The 17243-nt window shown below is 46.5% G+C and overlaps 1 protein-coding gene across 1 annotated transcript in view; it reads right to left on the bottom strand.

Moving 5' to 3' along the window:
* Window positions 1–11280: 11280 nt before the first annotated feature.
* Window positions 11281–17243, bottom strand: part of LOC119974806 (putative ubiquitin carboxyl-terminal hydrolase 50) — a 62757-nt gene continuing 56794 nt past the window's right edge. The window contains exons 5-7 of the mRNA XM_038814073.1: window positions 16009–16151; window positions 13326–13458; window positions 11281–11552 (exon numbers count right to left, since the gene is read on the bottom strand). Of these exons, the coding sequence (XP_038670001.1) occupies window positions 11376–11552; window positions 13326–13458; window positions 16009–16151 (453 nt within the window). The 3' untranslated portion in view covers window positions 11281–11375. The remainder of the gene's footprint in view (window positions 11553–13325; window positions 13459–16008; window positions 16152–17243) is intronic.

The raw sequence follows: 17243 nt of genomic DNA, 5'->3' as shown, positions 1-17243 counted from the left end.
TCACAAGGGGAGATAAATTTCAGGTGAATGGTGGAAGATTAGGGGGGATGTCAGAGGTAGATTCTTACCCAGAGAGTAGTAGGGGCATGGAATGCACTGCCTGTGGAAGTAGTTGAATTGGAAACATTAGGGACCTTCAAGCGGCTATTGGATAGGTACATGGATTACGGTAGAATAATGGAGTGTAGATTAATTTGTTCTTAATCTAGGACAAAAGTATCGTGGGCCGAAGGGCCTGTTCTGTGCTGTATTTTCAGCAGAGCCCAAATCGATACAGAAGGCAGTACAGATAAGGTCCAAAAAACAAGAAACTTTTTTAACATGATCCCTGCAGGAAACTTCAAAGACTTCAGTCCGCTACCAGCCCTTTCCTTCTGGCGAAGTCCATCGCTTCCTCGGGCGACTCAAAGTAAAAATGTTGCTCCTCATACGTGACCCAAAGACGGGCCGGATACAGCAGTCCAAACTTCACCTTTTTCTTCAAAAGGGTCGACTTTATCTGGTTGAACCCCACTCTTCTTGCACGTAAAGCTTGCGCTTTTCAAGGAGACACATCTGGAGTGATGCACATCTAGAGTGGGAATTGCAACTTGGTAATTTGGTGCAGTGAGGTAATTCGGTGCAGAGTGAGAGAAGGTGCTTTTTCGGAGGTGCTTTTTAACCCTGGTAAGTGACTGGTAAGTAGTTTTTCTTTTCATTGTCTAATTTATTTATTTTTATTTTGAAATTGTAGTTGTATAAGTTTACCTAAGGTTTAAGACATGGCAGGAGATCCCAGACCTGTGTCATGCTCCTTGTGTGCGATGTGGGAGCTCAGGGACACGTCCACTGTCCCTGGCTCCTTCACGTGCAAGAAGTGTGTTCAGTTGCAGCTCTTGTTAGACCGCTTGACGGCTCTGGAGCTGCGGATGGACTCACTTTGGAGCATCCGCGATGCTGAGGAGGTCGTGGATAGCACGTTTAGCGAGTTGGTCACACCGCAGGTGAAAGCTACTGAGGGAGATAGAAAATGGGTGACCAAAAGACAGAGCAAGAGTAGGAAGGCAGTGCAGGTGTCCCCTGCGGTCATCTCCCTGCAAAACAGATATACCGCTTTGGATACTGTTGAGGGAGATGGCTCACCAGGGGAAGGCAGCAGCAGCCAGGTTCATGGCACCGTGGCTGGCTCTGCTGCACAGCAGGGCAGGAAGAAAAATGCAGGGCTATAGTGATAGGGGACTCGATCGTAAGGGGAATAGACAGGCGGTTCTGTGGACGCAATCGAGACTCCAGGATGGTATGTTGCCTCCCTGGTGCAAGGGTCAAGGATGTCTCGGAGCGGCTGCAGGACATTTTGGGGGGGGGGGGGGGGGGGGGGGGTGAACAGCCAGCTGTCGTGGTGCAGATAGGCACCAACGATACGGGTAAAAAACGGGATGAGGTCCCACAAGCGGAATTCAGGGAGTTAGGAGTTAAACTAAAAAGTAGGACCTCAAAGGTAGTAATCTCAGGATTGCTACCAGTGCCACGAGCTAGTCAGAGTAGGAATGTCAGGATAGATAGGATGAATGCGTGGCTCGAGAGATGGTGCAAGAGGCAGAGATTCAAATTCCTGGGGCATTGGGACCGGTTCTGGGGGAGGTGGGACCAGTACAAACCAGACGGTCTGCACCTGGGCAGGACTGGAACCGATGTCCTGGGGGGGGGGTGTTTGCTAGAGCTGTTGGGGAGGGTTTAAACTAATGTGGCAGGGGGATGGGAACCGATGCAGGAAGTTGGAAGGTAGTAAAACAGGGACAGAAGCAAAAGGAAGTAAGGGGAAAAGTGCAAGGCAGAGAAGACATAGTCAAAAATCAAAAAGGGCGACAGTACAAGGTACAGTGACTGAGGGGAGCTCAGTGAATAGGCCCAGTAATACTAAAAGGAATAAAACTGGAGATATTAAGATTCAAAACAGAGGTAAAAAAAAAAAACCAACACAAGTGTACTTTACCTGAATGCTCGTAGTATTCGGAATAAAGTAAATGAGTTGATGGTACAAATCATCGTGAATGACTATGATTTAGTGGCCATTACTGAAACATGATTAAAGGATGGTCACGGCTGGGAGTTAAATATCCGAGGGAATACAACTATCCGGAAGGACAGAGTGGATGGTAAGGGAGGTGGTGTAGCTCTGTTATTTAAGGATGACATCCGGGCAATAGTAAGGGATGACATCGGTGCTATGGAGGATAAGGTTGAATCCATTTGGGTGGAAATCAGGAATAGTAAGGCGAAAAAGTCACTGATAGGAGTAGTCTATCGGCCACCAAATAGTAACATTATGGTAGGGCAGGCAATAAACAAAGAAATAACTGATGCATGTAGAAATGGTACAGCAATTATCATGGGGGATTTTAATCTACATGTCGATTGGTTTAACCAGGTTGATCAAGGCAACCTTGAGGAAGCGTTTATAGAATGTATCCGCGACAGTTTCCTAGAACAGTATGTAATGGAACCTACGAGGGAACAAGCGGTCCTAGATCTTGTCCTGTGTAATGAGACAGGATTGATTCATGATCTCATAGTTAGGGATCCTCTCGGAAGGAGCGATCACAATATGGTGGAATTTAAAATACAGATGGAGGGTGAGAAAGTAAAATCAAATACTTGTGTTTTGTGTTTAAACAAAGGAGATTACAATGGGATGAGAGAAGAACTAGCTAAGGTAGACTGGGAGCTAAGGCTTTATGGTGGAACAGTTGAGGAACAGTGGAGAACCTTCCAAGCGATTTTTCACAGTGCTCAGCAAAGGTTTATACCAACAAAAAGGAAGGACGGTAGAAAGAGGGAAAATCGACCGTGGATATCTAAGGAAATAGGGGAGAGTATCAAATTGAAGGAAAAAGCATATAAAGTGGCAAAGATTGGTGGGAGACAGGAGGACTGGGAAATCTTTAGGGGGCAACAGAAAGCTACTAAAAAGCTATAAAGAAGAGTAAGATAGATTGTGAGAGTAAACTTGCTCAGAATATAAAAACAGACAGTAAAATGAGGAAATGGCTGAGGAACTGAACAGGTTTTTTGGGTCAGTCTTCACAGTGGAAGACACAAATAACATGCCAGTGACTGATAGAAATGAGGCTATGAAAGGTGAGGACCTTGAGATGATTGTTATCACTAAGGTTGTAGTGATGGGCAAGCTAATGGGGCTAAAGGTAGACAAGTCTCCTGGCCCTGATGGAATGCATCCCAGAGTGCTAAAAGAGATAGCTAGGGAAATTGCAAATGCACTAGTGATGATTTACCAAAATTCACTAGGCTCTGGGGTGGTCCCGGCTGATTGGAAATTAGCAAACGTGACACCACTGTTTAAAAAAGGAGGTAGGCAGAGAGCGGGTAATTATAGGCCAGTTAGCTTAACGTCAGTAGTAGGGAAGATGCTGGAATCTGTCATCAAGGAAGAAATAGCGAGGCATCTGGATAGAAATTGTCCCATTGGGCAGACGCAGCATGGGTTCATAAAGGGCAGGTCGTGCCTAACAAGGGCTGGTTTAGCTCAGTGAGCTAGACAGCTGGTTTGTGATGCAGAACAAGGCCAGCAGGGTGGGTTCAATTCCTGTACCAGCCTCCCTAAACAGGTGACGGAATGTGGTGACTAGGGGCTTTTCACAGTAACGTCATTGCAGTGTTAATCTAAGCCTACTTGTGACAATAAAGATTATTTATTTATTTAGTTGAATTTTTTGAGGACATTACCAGTGCAGTAGATAACGGGGAGCCAATGGATGTGGTATATCTGGGTTTCCAGAAAGCTTTTGACAAGGTGCCACACAAAAGGTTGCTGCATAAGATAATGATGCATGGTGTTAACGGTAAAGTAGTAGCATGGAGAGAGGATTGGTTAATTAATAGAAAGCAAAGAGTGGGGATTAACGGGTATTTCTCTAGTTGGCAATCAGTAGCTAGTGGTGTCCCTTAGGGATCAGTGTTGGGCCCACAATTGTTCACAATTTACATAGATGATTTGGAGTTAGGGACCAAGGGCAATGTGTCCAAGTTTGCAGATGACACTAAGATGAGTGGTAAAGCGAAAAGTGCAGAGGATACCGGAAGTCTGCAGAGGGATTTGGATAGGTTAAGTGAATGGGCTCGGGTCTGGCAGATGGAATACAATGTTGACAAATGTGAGGTTATCCATTTTGGTAGGAATAACAGCAAACGGGATTATTATTTAAATGATAAAATATTATAACATGCTGCTGTGCATGTTCAAGATTATATTCAAGAGGCGGCTGGATATAGCACTGGGGGAGAATGGGATCAAAGGCTATGGGGAGAAAGCAGGATTAGGCTATTGAGTTGGATGATCAGCTATGATCGTGATGAATGGCGGAGCAGGCTCGAAGGGCCAAAAGTCATCCTCCTGCTCTGATATCATAGATATCATAGAATTTAGAGTGCAGGAGGTCAATTGGCCCATCCAGTCGACACCGGCCCATGAAAGAGCACCCGGCTTAAGCCCACACCTCTACCCTATCCGCGTAAACCAGCAGCCCCCCCTCATAACTTTTAGACACTACGTGTATGTATGTATGTATCAATGAGTCGCAAAATGTTGGTTTGCAGGTGCAACAGGTTATTAAGAAGGTAAATGGAGTTTTGTCCTTCATTGCTAGAGGGATGGAGTTTAAGACGAGGGAGGTTATGCTGCAATTGTATAAGGTGTTAGTGCGGCCACACCTGGAGTATTGTGTTCAGTTTTGGTCTCCTTACTTGAGAAAGGACGTACTGGCGCTGGAGGGTGTGCAGAGGAGATTCACTAGGTTAATCCCAGACCTGAAGGGGTTGGATTATGAGGAGAGGTTGAGTAGACTGGGACTTACTTGTTAGAATTTAGAAGGATGCAGGGGAATCTTATAGAAACATATAAAATTATGAAGGGAATAGATAGGATAGATGCGGGCAGGTTGTTTCCACTGGCGGGTGAAAGCAGAACTAGGGGGCATAACCTCAAAATAAGGGGAAGTAGATTTAGGACTGAGTTTAGGAGGAACTTCCCTGCCCAGTGAAGCAGTTGAGGCTCCTTCATTACATGTTTTTAAGATAAAGATAGATAGTTTTTTGAAGAATAAAGGGATTAAGGGTTATGGTGTTCGGGCCGGAAAGTGGAGCTGAGTCCACAAAAGATCAGCCATGATCTCATTGAATAGCAGAGCAGGCTCGAGGGGCCAGATGGCCGACTCCTGCTCCTAGTCCTTATGAGGAGCTTGATGTTATGAATGTGCATTTGCTGACAGCCATATGCTTTTATTTTGTTTAATCTCACTCCCTAAGTTATGGTGTGCGGGATGAAGGCTGAGCTCTAAGTTTATTGGTGTTGGCTATTTGTCCTTTGTGCCACATTATGCTGCTTTTCCTTCCTGCCATAGTTTTGGTGCTTTTATCATCACATTGCAAACTCTCTTGCCCGGGTCTATGAAGGTAAAGCTTCTCGTACCAGCCTCCCCGGACAGGCGCCGCAATGTGGCGACTAGGGGCTTTTCACAGTAACTTCATTGAAGCCTACTCGTTGTGTTGTTACTCGTGTCTTAATAAAGCTCGTAGTCTCAAATGTGGAGAAGATGCTTTATTGTAAGTTCGTTCACTCTTCAGAGCTGTTTCCTAAGGTTACCTTCAGTGTTCCTAGCTGGCGTGTGGGTGTATCTGTGTTGCTCCAAGTTCTGCCCTCAGTGAAGTGTCTCCTCACTTCCTGTCCCCGTCTATTTATATGGCTCTCCCGTGCCCCCTCTAGTGTTTGCTCAGTTGTATTGCATCTAGTTAACTTGTGATCACCACATCCCCCTTTTTCTCTTTACATATTTTCTGTACATCGTTAAAGAAAATTGTACATCCTGTCCCGGTGTATTTATAGCTCTCCCTCTGGTGTTTGCTCAGTTGTTTTTGTGTCTAGTAAATCTACGATTACCACATCCCCCTTTTTCTCTTTACATATTTGCTGTACATCGTTAAAGAAAATTATAGAAAACAGTTACTTATGATATGCGTATCTATGCAGGTGATGGTGCTATTGCATATTGTACAAAGCCAATGTAGTTATATGTCCAATCTTAATAAAAACATTTATGAGTCCAAACTTGATGAATTTGTTCAGAGCTTTTTTTTCTTTTTGTTGTTGATGACGTGGTGATATTGATATTGCAAGTCCGCTGTGAATGTTGTTGGTGTTCCTTATTATTTTAAGTACCCACTGCATCATCCCGAGGTGTTTGCATGGTCACATCACTGATGTTGACTGGCATGGACTTTTTTTTTTGTGCTTGTGGTGTTGATTTATTGTCTCATCCGCCTTGGATGCTGGTGTGCTTGCTCGTTCTGGAGCAGACGTGAGTTTGTGCGATTTGTTGTCATCCCATGACATGTTTGTAGTCTTGTCATCGTTTTGCAGTGAGCTGTGGCATTGTCCTTCATGTGCCGAGTAGTACCATTGTGTACAAGTCATTGTTTCATTGCTGTTGTTTCTGTCGTTCCTGTTTTTGTTGTTTTCGTTGCCGCACTTGTTGCTGTTTTTGTCGTTTCTGTCTTTGGTGTTGGCACTGTCGTTGTTCCAGACTTTGTTGTTTTCGTTGCCGTTCGTGTTGCTGTTTTTGTCGTTTCTGTCTTTGGTGTTGTCGCTATCTTTGTTCCTGACTTTGTTGTTTTCGTTGCCGTTCTTGTTGTCTCTGTTTCTGTCGTTGTCGCTATCTTTGTGCCTGACTTTGTTGTTTGTCTTGTCGCGCTTCATGTTGCTTTTGTTCTTTCTGTTGTCGTTCTCGTTTCTGCTGTGCTTCTTGCTATTGTTGTTGGTCTTGTCGCGCTTCATGTTGCTTTTGATCTGATGTTGCATCGGTGCAGGTGACATCAATCATTTGTGGAGAATTGGATTCTTCATCTTTGCTTTCTTGGTGCTCCTCTTCCGGAGTCAAATTCTTCTCGATTCCATTTGACGCGGGGTCTCTGGATTCTTGGCGCTCCTGTTCTGGAGTCCAAATCTGCATGATTTCACTTGACGTGGTCTCTCTAGACTCTTGGTGCTCCGCTTCTGGAGTTGAAATCTTCATGATTTCTGTTGATGTTGTCTCACTGGACTCCAGGTGCTCCTCTTCTGGAGTCAAAATCTGCATGGTTTCTTTTTGCTTGGTCTCTCTGGACTCCAGGTGCTCCTCTTCTGGAGTCAGAATCTGCATGGTTTCTTTCGGCGTTGTCTCTCTGGACTCCAGGTGCTCCTCTTCTGGAGTCAAAATCTGCATGTTTTCTTTCGGCTTGGTCTCTCTGGACTCCAGGTGCTCCTCTTCTGGAGTCAGAATCTGCATGGTTTCTTTCGGCGTTGTCTGTCTGGACTCCAGGTGCTCCTCTTCTGGAGTCAAAATCTGCATGTTTTCTTTCGGCATCGTCTCTCTGGACTGTTGGGTGGCCCGACTCTGTGCTTCTGTACAGACAAGCTGAGAACTGTCAGTCTCGCTGTGATCCTGTACGTCGAGTGCGATCACCTTGTTACTGTTTTCGCTCTGTGCTTCGGTACAGACAAGCTGAGAACTGTCAGTCTCGCTGTGATCCTGTACGTCGAGTGTGATCACCTTGTCACTGTCTTCGCATTCAGTGGGTAGAGGTGCATTGTCTTCTTCTTGTTCATGTGAGCTTGTTAGACTTTCATAGTCTGCTTGTGGTTGCTCAGATATGGCAGGTTGACCTTCATGGTCTTGTGCATGCATGGTGTCAGTGGTTAGATGTACGTTGTCTTCTTCTTGTTCCTGTGAGCTTGGTAGACTTTCATAGTCTGCTTGCGGTTGCTCAGATACAGCGGGTTTACCTTCATGGTCTTGTTCATGCATGGTGTTCGCCAGGGAGTGTTTGCTTGCTTCCCTTTTGGAGTCTTTCATCACTCGCACTGTGGAGCCTGTCATCGCTCGCTCTGTGGAGTCTTCCTGTGCTCTCTGTGTGGCGTCGTCTTCGTCTAGGGTATTGCTGTCATCCAATGTATCGACGAGCTGCCATGGCATCATGGTGTTGGATTCATCTACCATGAGTAGAGTCGTGTTGAGCTTTGCAACGGTGTCGCTGATGCTGTGATCAGCATGTCCAAATAACTCCTCCATGTCTGAGTAGTATTCTTTGAAACCCATTTCATCTTCATTGGCTTCTTCTACCACGAGTTGATTCGTGTTGAACTTTGCGACCGTGTCGCTGATGCTGTGATAAGCATATCCGACTGACTCAGCTATGTCTGAGTAGTATTCTTCGAAAACCAAATCATCTTGGTTTGATTCATCTACCACGAGTTGATTCGTGTTGAACTTTGCGACCGTGTCGCTGATGCTGTGATAAGCATATCCGACTGACTCAGCCATGTCTGAGAGGTAATCTTTGAAAAACAAATCATCTTTTGTTGTTTCGGAATTCTTTTTGTTCTCTTCACTTTGGGTGGTGCAGACTGCTTTTTTCAGGGTGTTGTGCAAGTTGTTTTTAACTGTTGGTTTAAGTTCAGGCGTTTTTCTGTGTTCTGAGGCAAGAAAATTTGTGTTTACCACTTTAAGTGTCTTGTTTGCAATTTTCGGGCATTTCCCTTTTAAGTGGGCGTGGTCGGGATGCTCAGACGTCATGACGTCACGCGCAGGAATGCATTGCGCATGCGCAAATCGGCCTTCCGCCTTCACTGTGCGGTTTTGTTTCCATTGCGCATGCGCGGCGTGCGCATGCGCATTACGATCCGCGAACAAAACTTTTTTTGACTGCGCATGCGCGGCTTGCGCATGCGCATAACGATCGGCACCGCGATATTTTTTAAACTGCGCATGCGCGGCTTTCGGTTCCGGCGCATGCGCAGACGCAATTTGTAGTTCTTTGCTTACCGGAGACTGCAAAATGTGCTCCGACGCCATTGTATCGCGGATTTCAGCGATTTTTCTGTCCCATCTGGACTGGATTTCTAAAAGTTGTAAGTTACCTTCTCTTCCCGATTTGGACTGGGTTTCAGCATTTTGGCTTTGTGAGAAATTCTTGTTATTTCTTCTTTTTGATCTGTACTTTTCATTCGCGATTTCTTGCTCTTTTCGTGATTTTTTAAGTTTTGCATCACTCAGTCTCTGTGCAGTTAGGACTCTGAGTATGTCTTGCTGTTCAAATTTCTCACAGTACTCTTCAAATTTGTTTAGTAACGTTTGTAAGCTGTTTCTGTCTTCATCTTTTGAGTATTTAAATCCATTATACACTTTCCTATTTACAGGCCCTGCGGTGAGAATTGCTATTTTAATGTTGTCGGAGGCTTCTTGTACCTCATTAGCTACGAGATCCAAATCAAACCTTTTCCAGACACCTCTTACATTGCCAGTCAGGTCTAGCTGCTCTGGGTATCCAAGCCACATCCTCGAATTAGCGATGTCTTCCCAAGTCGAATGTCCAGTAGGAGATTTCCATGCCATTTTGAGCTTTCTGTATCTGCCACTGAGTTGTCCTGTAGTAAGTGTCTGAAGCCACTCCTGGGTACCATGTGTTGTTACTCGTGTCTTAATAAAGCTCGTAGTCTCAAATGTGGAGAAGATGCTTTATTGTAAGTTCGTTCACTCTTCAGAGCTGTTTCCTAAGGTTACCTTCAGTGTTCCTAGCTGGCGTGTGGGTGTATCTGTGTTGCTCCAAGTTCTGCCCTCAGTGAAGTGTCTCCTCACTTCCTGTCCCCGTCTATTTATATGGCTCTCCCGTGCCCCCTCTAGTGTTTGCTCAGTTGTATTGCATCTAGTTAACTTGTGATCACCACACTCGTGACAATAAGCGATTTTCATTTTATTTCATTTCACTTGGCCTGTGGACCATTGGAGTGATTGATCTGTAAGTAGGTTGAAACATGTTCTTGGGTGCTTGTGAAATATTTCACCATGCTTTGAAATGGTTCAGAGGAGGCAAGAGGGATTGATGAAGAAGTCTTTGCACCAAGGGCATAGCAGTGATGTCCTGCGCTGAGATGAACGGTCTGCCAACAATCACAACCATCTTTGTGCTAAATACTGTACGTCTCCAGGGCATGCAGAGTATTTGCTAGTTCCCAGTGACTTCATTTTCACTAGATTCCCTTTATTTCACAGTCAAATATCACCTTGAAATCAAGGACAGTCCTCACACAGCTCTGATATTCAGCAATTCCTGTTCATGTTTGGGCTAAGGCTGTACTGAAGGCTGGAGCTTGCTGAAACTTAATCCATTACTACTTTACTGATCGACTGGGACAGTATTTGACCAGACTGCATTTGTCCTGCTTGTTGTAGCAATTTCTGGGCACTTTCCACCTTTGGGTATTTGGCAATGTTGTAATCAGTTTGGTCATGGACACAGCTATTTCTGGAGCACTGACAGGTTGCGGTTAGGGCCCATAACACCCACTGTACCAGTGGCTACAGCTGGTTTGATTCATTCCACATGAGATAAGAAATGGCTGAAGGGTAATACTTTCTCCACTTCATACTTTTTGATGAAGGTACTTGCAAATACTTTAGCTTTGCTTTTTGTCACAAAGGCTGGGCTCAAACATTCACATCCTCAATACTGGCAAAGGAGTCAACTTTTGGGTGGGTGAAGATGTTTGGGATAAATCAGTTGGATGATCCACTAATCATTCTGTTATTTTGCTAATTACATTTTAGCCATTTGCCTATTGTTAAGCCCTCAAAAACCTACTGTCAGAAATTTCAATTGATGTTCTCAAACTCTGGACTTGCCTTTACAATTTCTTTGGTAAATGTTATGACAAAATCTTTACTCAGAGAGTAGTAGGGGTGTGGAACGCCCTGCCTGCAACAGTAGTAGACTCGCCAACTTTAAGGGCATTTAAGTGGTCACTGGATAGACATATGGATGAAAATGGAATAGTGTAGGTCAGATAGGCTTCAGATGGTTTCACAGGTCGGCGCAACATCGAGGGCCGAAGGGCCCGTACTGCGCTGTAATGTTCTATGTTCTAAAACCTCGTTATTCGCGTTATCCATTAAAATCAATGTCCACCCTTGCCAGTTTTCACAATGTGAGATAGTGAGTGTGCTTTACTCCAGCAACTTTGTTCCTGATGCTGTATATACGGCAAACATCTCGATGCTCAGATGTAAACCACTCTGAGAAAATGATGTTTGATACCCCAAACCTTGTGTGTCTTATAAGCTGATTATTAATAAAAAATACACACCGATTACACACTGAATCAGACTCAACACAGAAGGGAATACCTTCAATTCAGAGTCCAGTTTAGACAATAACAGATAAAATAACAGCATGGTTTATTACATTTCGAATTAATTACATAATTTATATAAAGCGCTGCCCTCTTGGGCAAGTACAGAAGAAAACCGGATTATAGGGAAACAGTTTATTGTAGTCTATCTGAGATGGTATCATTGTGCCCACTGAAAATTCACGCAATTATAGAAAAGAACATAAGCAGCTGGTGACTGGATTTTCTGCTCAGAAATGCTGCTGACTTTAGCATCGTTGAATTCGTGCCAGGTCTGTGTTACAGGATTCTTACAGTAGGCAGTATAATGACCACTATCTAACGTCCCTGTGTGATTCTGTGGAGAGAAAAGGTCATGGAAATTCACCCCAACTTCACTGGTACATTTTTATTTATTTATTTTGAATTTGTTCTTTGGGGTGTGGGCGTTGCTGGGCTGGGCCACCATTTGCTGCCCATCCCGAATTGCCCCTGAGCAGAGAGTCTTGCTCGGCCATTTCAGAGGGTAGTTAAGAGTCAACCACATTGCTGTGGGTCTGGAGTCACATGTAGGCCAGACCGGGTAAGGACGGCAGGTTTCCTTCCCTAAAGGACATTAGTGACCCAGATGGAGTTTTACGACAATCGACAATGATTTCATGGTCCTTAATGCCAGATTTCCCTGGGTCTCTGAATTACTAATCCAATGACAATGCCACTACACCCAAGCCTCCCCATAAACCAGCCATAGGGGCTGCTTTAGCACAGTGGGCTAAACAGCTGGCTTGTAATGCAGAACAAGGCCAGCAGCGCGGGTTCAATTCCTGTACCGGCCTCCCCAAACAGGTGCCGGAATGTGGCCACAAGGGGCTTTTCACAGTAACTTCATTGAAGCCCACTCATGACAATAAGTGATTATTATTATTATTAATCAGAAGGGGTTTGGTGAGCTTGGCATATAAATGATACTTTTTGAAATAGACATTTGGTACAATTACCTTTCTCAGACATGATACACTTATGATTAAAAGCAACCTGGAGATTTTTAAAAGCTTAATTCCCCCTCTTGCTTCAAATGGGTGAGAAATCTAGTGGCTATGCTGTGCGCAGCATGGTAGCACAGTGGTTAGCATAGTTGCTTCACAGCTCCAGGGTTCCAGGTTTGATTCCCGGCTGGGTCACTGTCTGTGCAGTGTCTACATGTTCTCCCTGTGTCTGTGTGGGTTTCCTCCGGGTGCTCCGGTTTCCTCCCACCAGTCCCCAAAGACGTGCTGTTAGGTGAATTGGACATTCTGAATTCTCCCTCTGTGTACCCGAACAGGTGCCGGAATGTGGCGACTAGGGGCTTTTCACAGTAACTTCATTGCAGTGCTAATGTAAGCCTACTTGTGACAATAAAGATTATTATTATATTCCTGACTCCGGTGGAGTGGGGAAATTATAGCTACACTGCCTCCAATTCAATCAAAGCTTTTGCTTCCTCCAGTTCCTTGGCCGTGTGTGTTTCCAGTAATTAACGTCTGTTATTTCTTCCCTTCCATAGAAACGTGTCTAGCCTACATCTGACAGAACAATGAATCGTTGTGTGGGATATTTGTATCCAACCCTCTATTATACCAACATGAGCAGTTGTTTAGTTAAAACTTTTATAAAATTGAATAAACTTTTGTAATGTAATGGAGACGAGTTTTGTCTTATGAAATAAAATCGGCAAAAGTTTTTTTAAAAAGCTCTTCACTCATCTTCCACTCTATTCACATCAAAAGACCGATTTCCTTCGTGGTCACAGCTAAGGCACTTCTGGCTAACTCTAAATGCATATTTTTTAAAAGGGTGAGTTTAAGACTAGAGTGTATTTTAAGAGTTTGTGGAATCAAGTTTGTATCCTACGTGCGCATCATCCACTCTTGTGAAGTTTACACTATGTGGGCATCTTATTCTTCATAAAAATTTGAGATCTGAGCCTGGCAGGTACAGACGGGGGTGGGGGGGGGGGGGGGGGGGGGGGAGGTGCGTGGGGGCTGATGCATCTAATGTTTCCATCAATCCACTGTGGGCTGAGCAATGTTCCTGAAATAAACAAGGACAAATGAGGTCCATTTGCCAGAAATAGATTCATGACTTTACTTACCACAACAGCATAAAGATGATACTTCAGCTGTTGAGTTGCTGGGTTGGTTGTATATTGGGACAGATCTAGATCTTCAAGTGGAAAGGCCACAGTGCTGGTCAGTTTCCGATTGCCGTGGTCATCAGATTCAAAACTAGCAGAGAGAGAGACAAATCTGGATTATTAATTCTGTATTTATGATGAACCCTAATATTTGTGTTGCAAATCAATCTGCAAAGGTCAGCAATCAGCTGACAGGACACCAGGAAAAGATCAGGGAATTTTTTCCAGGTGAGAAATCCAATGGGAACAAAGAACAAAGAAAAGTACAGCACAGAACAGGCCCTTCGGCCCTCCAAGCCTGTGCTCACCATGCTGCCCCGTCTAACCTAACGCCTTCTACCCTTCTGGGGTCCGTATCAGTCTATTCCCATCCTCTACATGTGTTTGTCAAGATGCCCACTAAACTAAGACAGCTTTCCTCCCAAACTGCTACAGATTGTCTGGCAGTCAGTACATGGACTGCCTGGAATTTTAGCAAATTTACGTGAAAATAAAATGGACCATGATTTATTTTGTAGGTTCTGTGCAGCCGCACAGATAGTGTACTGGGGCTGTATTGTGACAGTTCACAGACAGAGGTGCTGGGGTAGTGGCATTGACACTGGACTAGTAATACAGAGATCGGGGTAAATACTCAGAGGACCTGGGTGACACAGTGGTTGGCATTGCTGCCTCACAGCACCAGGGACCCGGGCTCGATTCTGTCCTTGGGTGACTATGAGAAGTCTGCATGTTCCCCGTGTGTGCGTGGGTTTCCTCCGGGTGCTCCGGTTTCCTACCACAGCACAAAGATGTGCGGGTTAGGTGGATTGGCCATGATCAATGCACGGGTTTATGAGGATGGGGGACAGTGGGCCTAGATAGGAGGCTTTTTCAAAGGGCCGGTGCAGACTCGATCAGTTGAATGGCCCCCTTCTGCACTGTAGGAATTCTGTGGTATGTTGATTGTCATTTTAAAAAGAACACCTGGCTCACCTTCTACGATCCTTACCTGCTCTGGCTCCAGACCCACAGCAGTGTGGCTGACTCTTAAATGGCCGAGAGAGCCTCTCAGTTCAAGGGAAATAAATGCTGGCCCAGCCTGTCATGTCCACATCCCATAAAATTATTTTTTTGGAAATCATCAGACATGTCCATCTACACCTCCCGCTGATGCACTATCAATTACGACGAGACGAGAGTAGAGAGTAATCGAGGCTTTATTACACAGAGATGTGTTGCCTCCCGCAGCTGCTGCCAAAATGGCTGCAGCTCGGTGAGCACACACATTTATACTCCGCCTACTGGGCGGAGCCAGCAGGCAGGGATCTACCCTGTACCTGTAGTACAGGAGCCTTACCGTATTACCTCTCGTATACGTATTATACAAACAGTGGTGACTACCACACCGCTGCCTGGGGAAGGCGGGCAGCATAATCAAAGACCCCTCCCACCCGGCTTACTCACTCTTCCAACTTCTTCCATCGGGCAGGAGATACAGAAGTCTGAGAACAGGCACGAACAGACTCAAAAACAGCTTCTTCCCCACTGTTACCAGACTCCTAAACGACCCTCTTACGGACTGACCTCATTAACACTACACCCTGTACGCTTCACCCCCACCACCCCGCCCCGCCCTGACTGTGCCCAGCTCCCGGCACAATGCCCCCCTCTCCCCGGGCGGCGGACTCACCCCTGATTAACACTGCACCCTGTACGCTTCACCCCCATGCCAGTGTCTATGTAATTACATTATGTGGCTTGAATTGCCCTGTTATGTATTTTCTTTTTATTTTATTTTCTTCCCATTCAGTACGAATGATCTGTTGAGCTGCTCGCAGAAAAATACTTTTCACTGTATCTTAGTACACGTGACAATAAACAAATCCAATCCAATGTCCATCTTTGCCAACTCCTTGTGGTGGAACTAATAATCGTCATCTGTTAGAGTCCTCACATTGTGATCAGCCAACTCTACTGGACTTCAATAGGGCGTCATCAGGACTGGAGATCAAAGCTCAATGTTCCCACACCAAACAGTGCATTTACTCAGCCAGTCACTAATCAACCCTGGGCTCTGTCTGGGCCCACTCCCACCCTTCTGCCTGCCTCACTCCTAAATCAGACTGCATTCTGAGCCCAAGCACATCAGGACTGGCATCAGCTGGAGACCCTGATTCCACTGCACTCATTGTAATGACCTAAAAAACACATGCAGAGAAGACATAATCAGACATGGAGGACTGGGGAGGTCCAGGCAGAGCTTCAGGAAAGCACCTTCTCAAGGGAAATTAGGGATGGGCAACAAACACTGGCCTTGGCAAGAAGCTCACACCCCATTAAACCGAGGGCAGCACATTGCACAGTGGTTAGCATTGTTGCTTCACTGCTCTAGAGTCCCAGGTTCGATTTGCGGCTTGGGTCACTGCCCGTGCAGAGTCTGACGTTCTCCCCGTGTCTGCGTGGGTTTCTTCCGGATGCTCCGGTTACCTTTCACAGTCCAAAGACGTACAGGTCAGGTGGATTGGCCGTGCTAGATTGTCCAAAGGTTAGGTTTCGGGGGTAGGGTGGAGGCGTGCCCAAGAGCCGGTGCAGACTCGATGGGCCAAATGGCCTCCTTTTGCACTGTAAATTGCAGGATAACAGGAATTGTCTCACTCACCGTTTCAGATGGATTATGATAATATCAGGTGCTTTCAGTAGTTGGATGCTCTCAGTCTGGTCCTGCTTCCTCCCACAAAAGGAACAGAATGGTTGGTCCCTGGAGCTGAGAACCTCGTCTTTAAAGAACAATCTGAGACAGTCCTAAGAAATAGCAGCCACTTATTACAGAGCAGGGCTCGTTTGAAGAAACATCTTTGAAAAACTAAGAAGCATGAGAAAAGATTTGGCAGAATTATAATCCCCACCTCTGAAAACAATCACTCACCCACCAAATGAAGCAAGCTTCACAAATCCAATATCATTTGGATAAGAACTAGGAGCAGGAGTAGGCCATCTGGCCCCTCGAGCCTGCTCCGCCATTCAATGAGATCATGGCTGATCTTTTGTGGACTCAGCTCCACTTTCCGGCTCGAACACCATAACCCTTAATCCCTTTATTCTTCAAAAAACTATCGATCTTTACCTTAAAAACATTTAATGAAGGAGCCTCAACTGCTTCACTGGGCAAGGAATTCCATAGATTGCACGGTGCAGGTACCGGGGAGTCGGAGCCGGTACCGGGGAGTCGGGGCCGGGGAGTCGGAGCCGGTACCGGGGAGTCGGAGCCGGTACGTCGGTGAGTCGGAGCCGGTACCGGGGAGTCGGTGCCGGTACCGGGGAGTCGGTACCGGGGAGTCGGTGCCGGTACCGGGGAGTCGGTACCGGGGAGTCGGAGCCGGTACCGGGGAGTCGGTGCCGGTACCGGGGAGTCGGGGCCGGTACCGGGGAGTCGATGCCGGTACCGGGGAGTCGGTGCCGGTACCGGGGAGTCGGTGCCGGTACCGGGGAGACGGTGCCGGTACCGGGGAGTCGATGCCGGTACCGGGGAGTCGGTGCCGGTACCGGGGAGTCGGTGCCGGTACCGGGGAGTCGGTGCCGGGACTGGGGATCGGTGCCGGTACCGGGGAGTCGGTGCCGGTACCGGGGAGTCGGTGCCGGTACCGGGGAGTCGGTGCCGGGGAGTCGGTGCCGGTACCGGGGAGTCGGTGCCGGTACCGGGGAGTCGGTGCCGGTACCGGGGAGTCGGTGCCGGTACCGGGGAGTCGGTGCCGGTACCGGGGAGTCGGTGCCGGGACCGGGGAGTCGGTGCCGGTACCGGGGAGTCGGTGCCGGTACCGGGGAGTCGGTGCCGGTACCGGGGAGTCGGAGCCGGTACCGGGGAGTCGGTGCCGGTACCGGGGAGTCGGTGCCGGT

Source organism: Scyliorhinus canicula, chromosome 12, assembly GCF_902713615.1.
Source record: "Scyliorhinus canicula chromosome 12, sScyCan1.1, whole genome shotgun sequence".
NCBI classification, from domain to species: Eukaryota; Metazoa; Chordata; class Chondrichthyes; order Carcharhiniformes; family Scyliorhinidae; genus Scyliorhinus; species Scyliorhinus canicula.
This window is presented reverse-complemented; position numbering and strand designations above follow the sequence as displayed.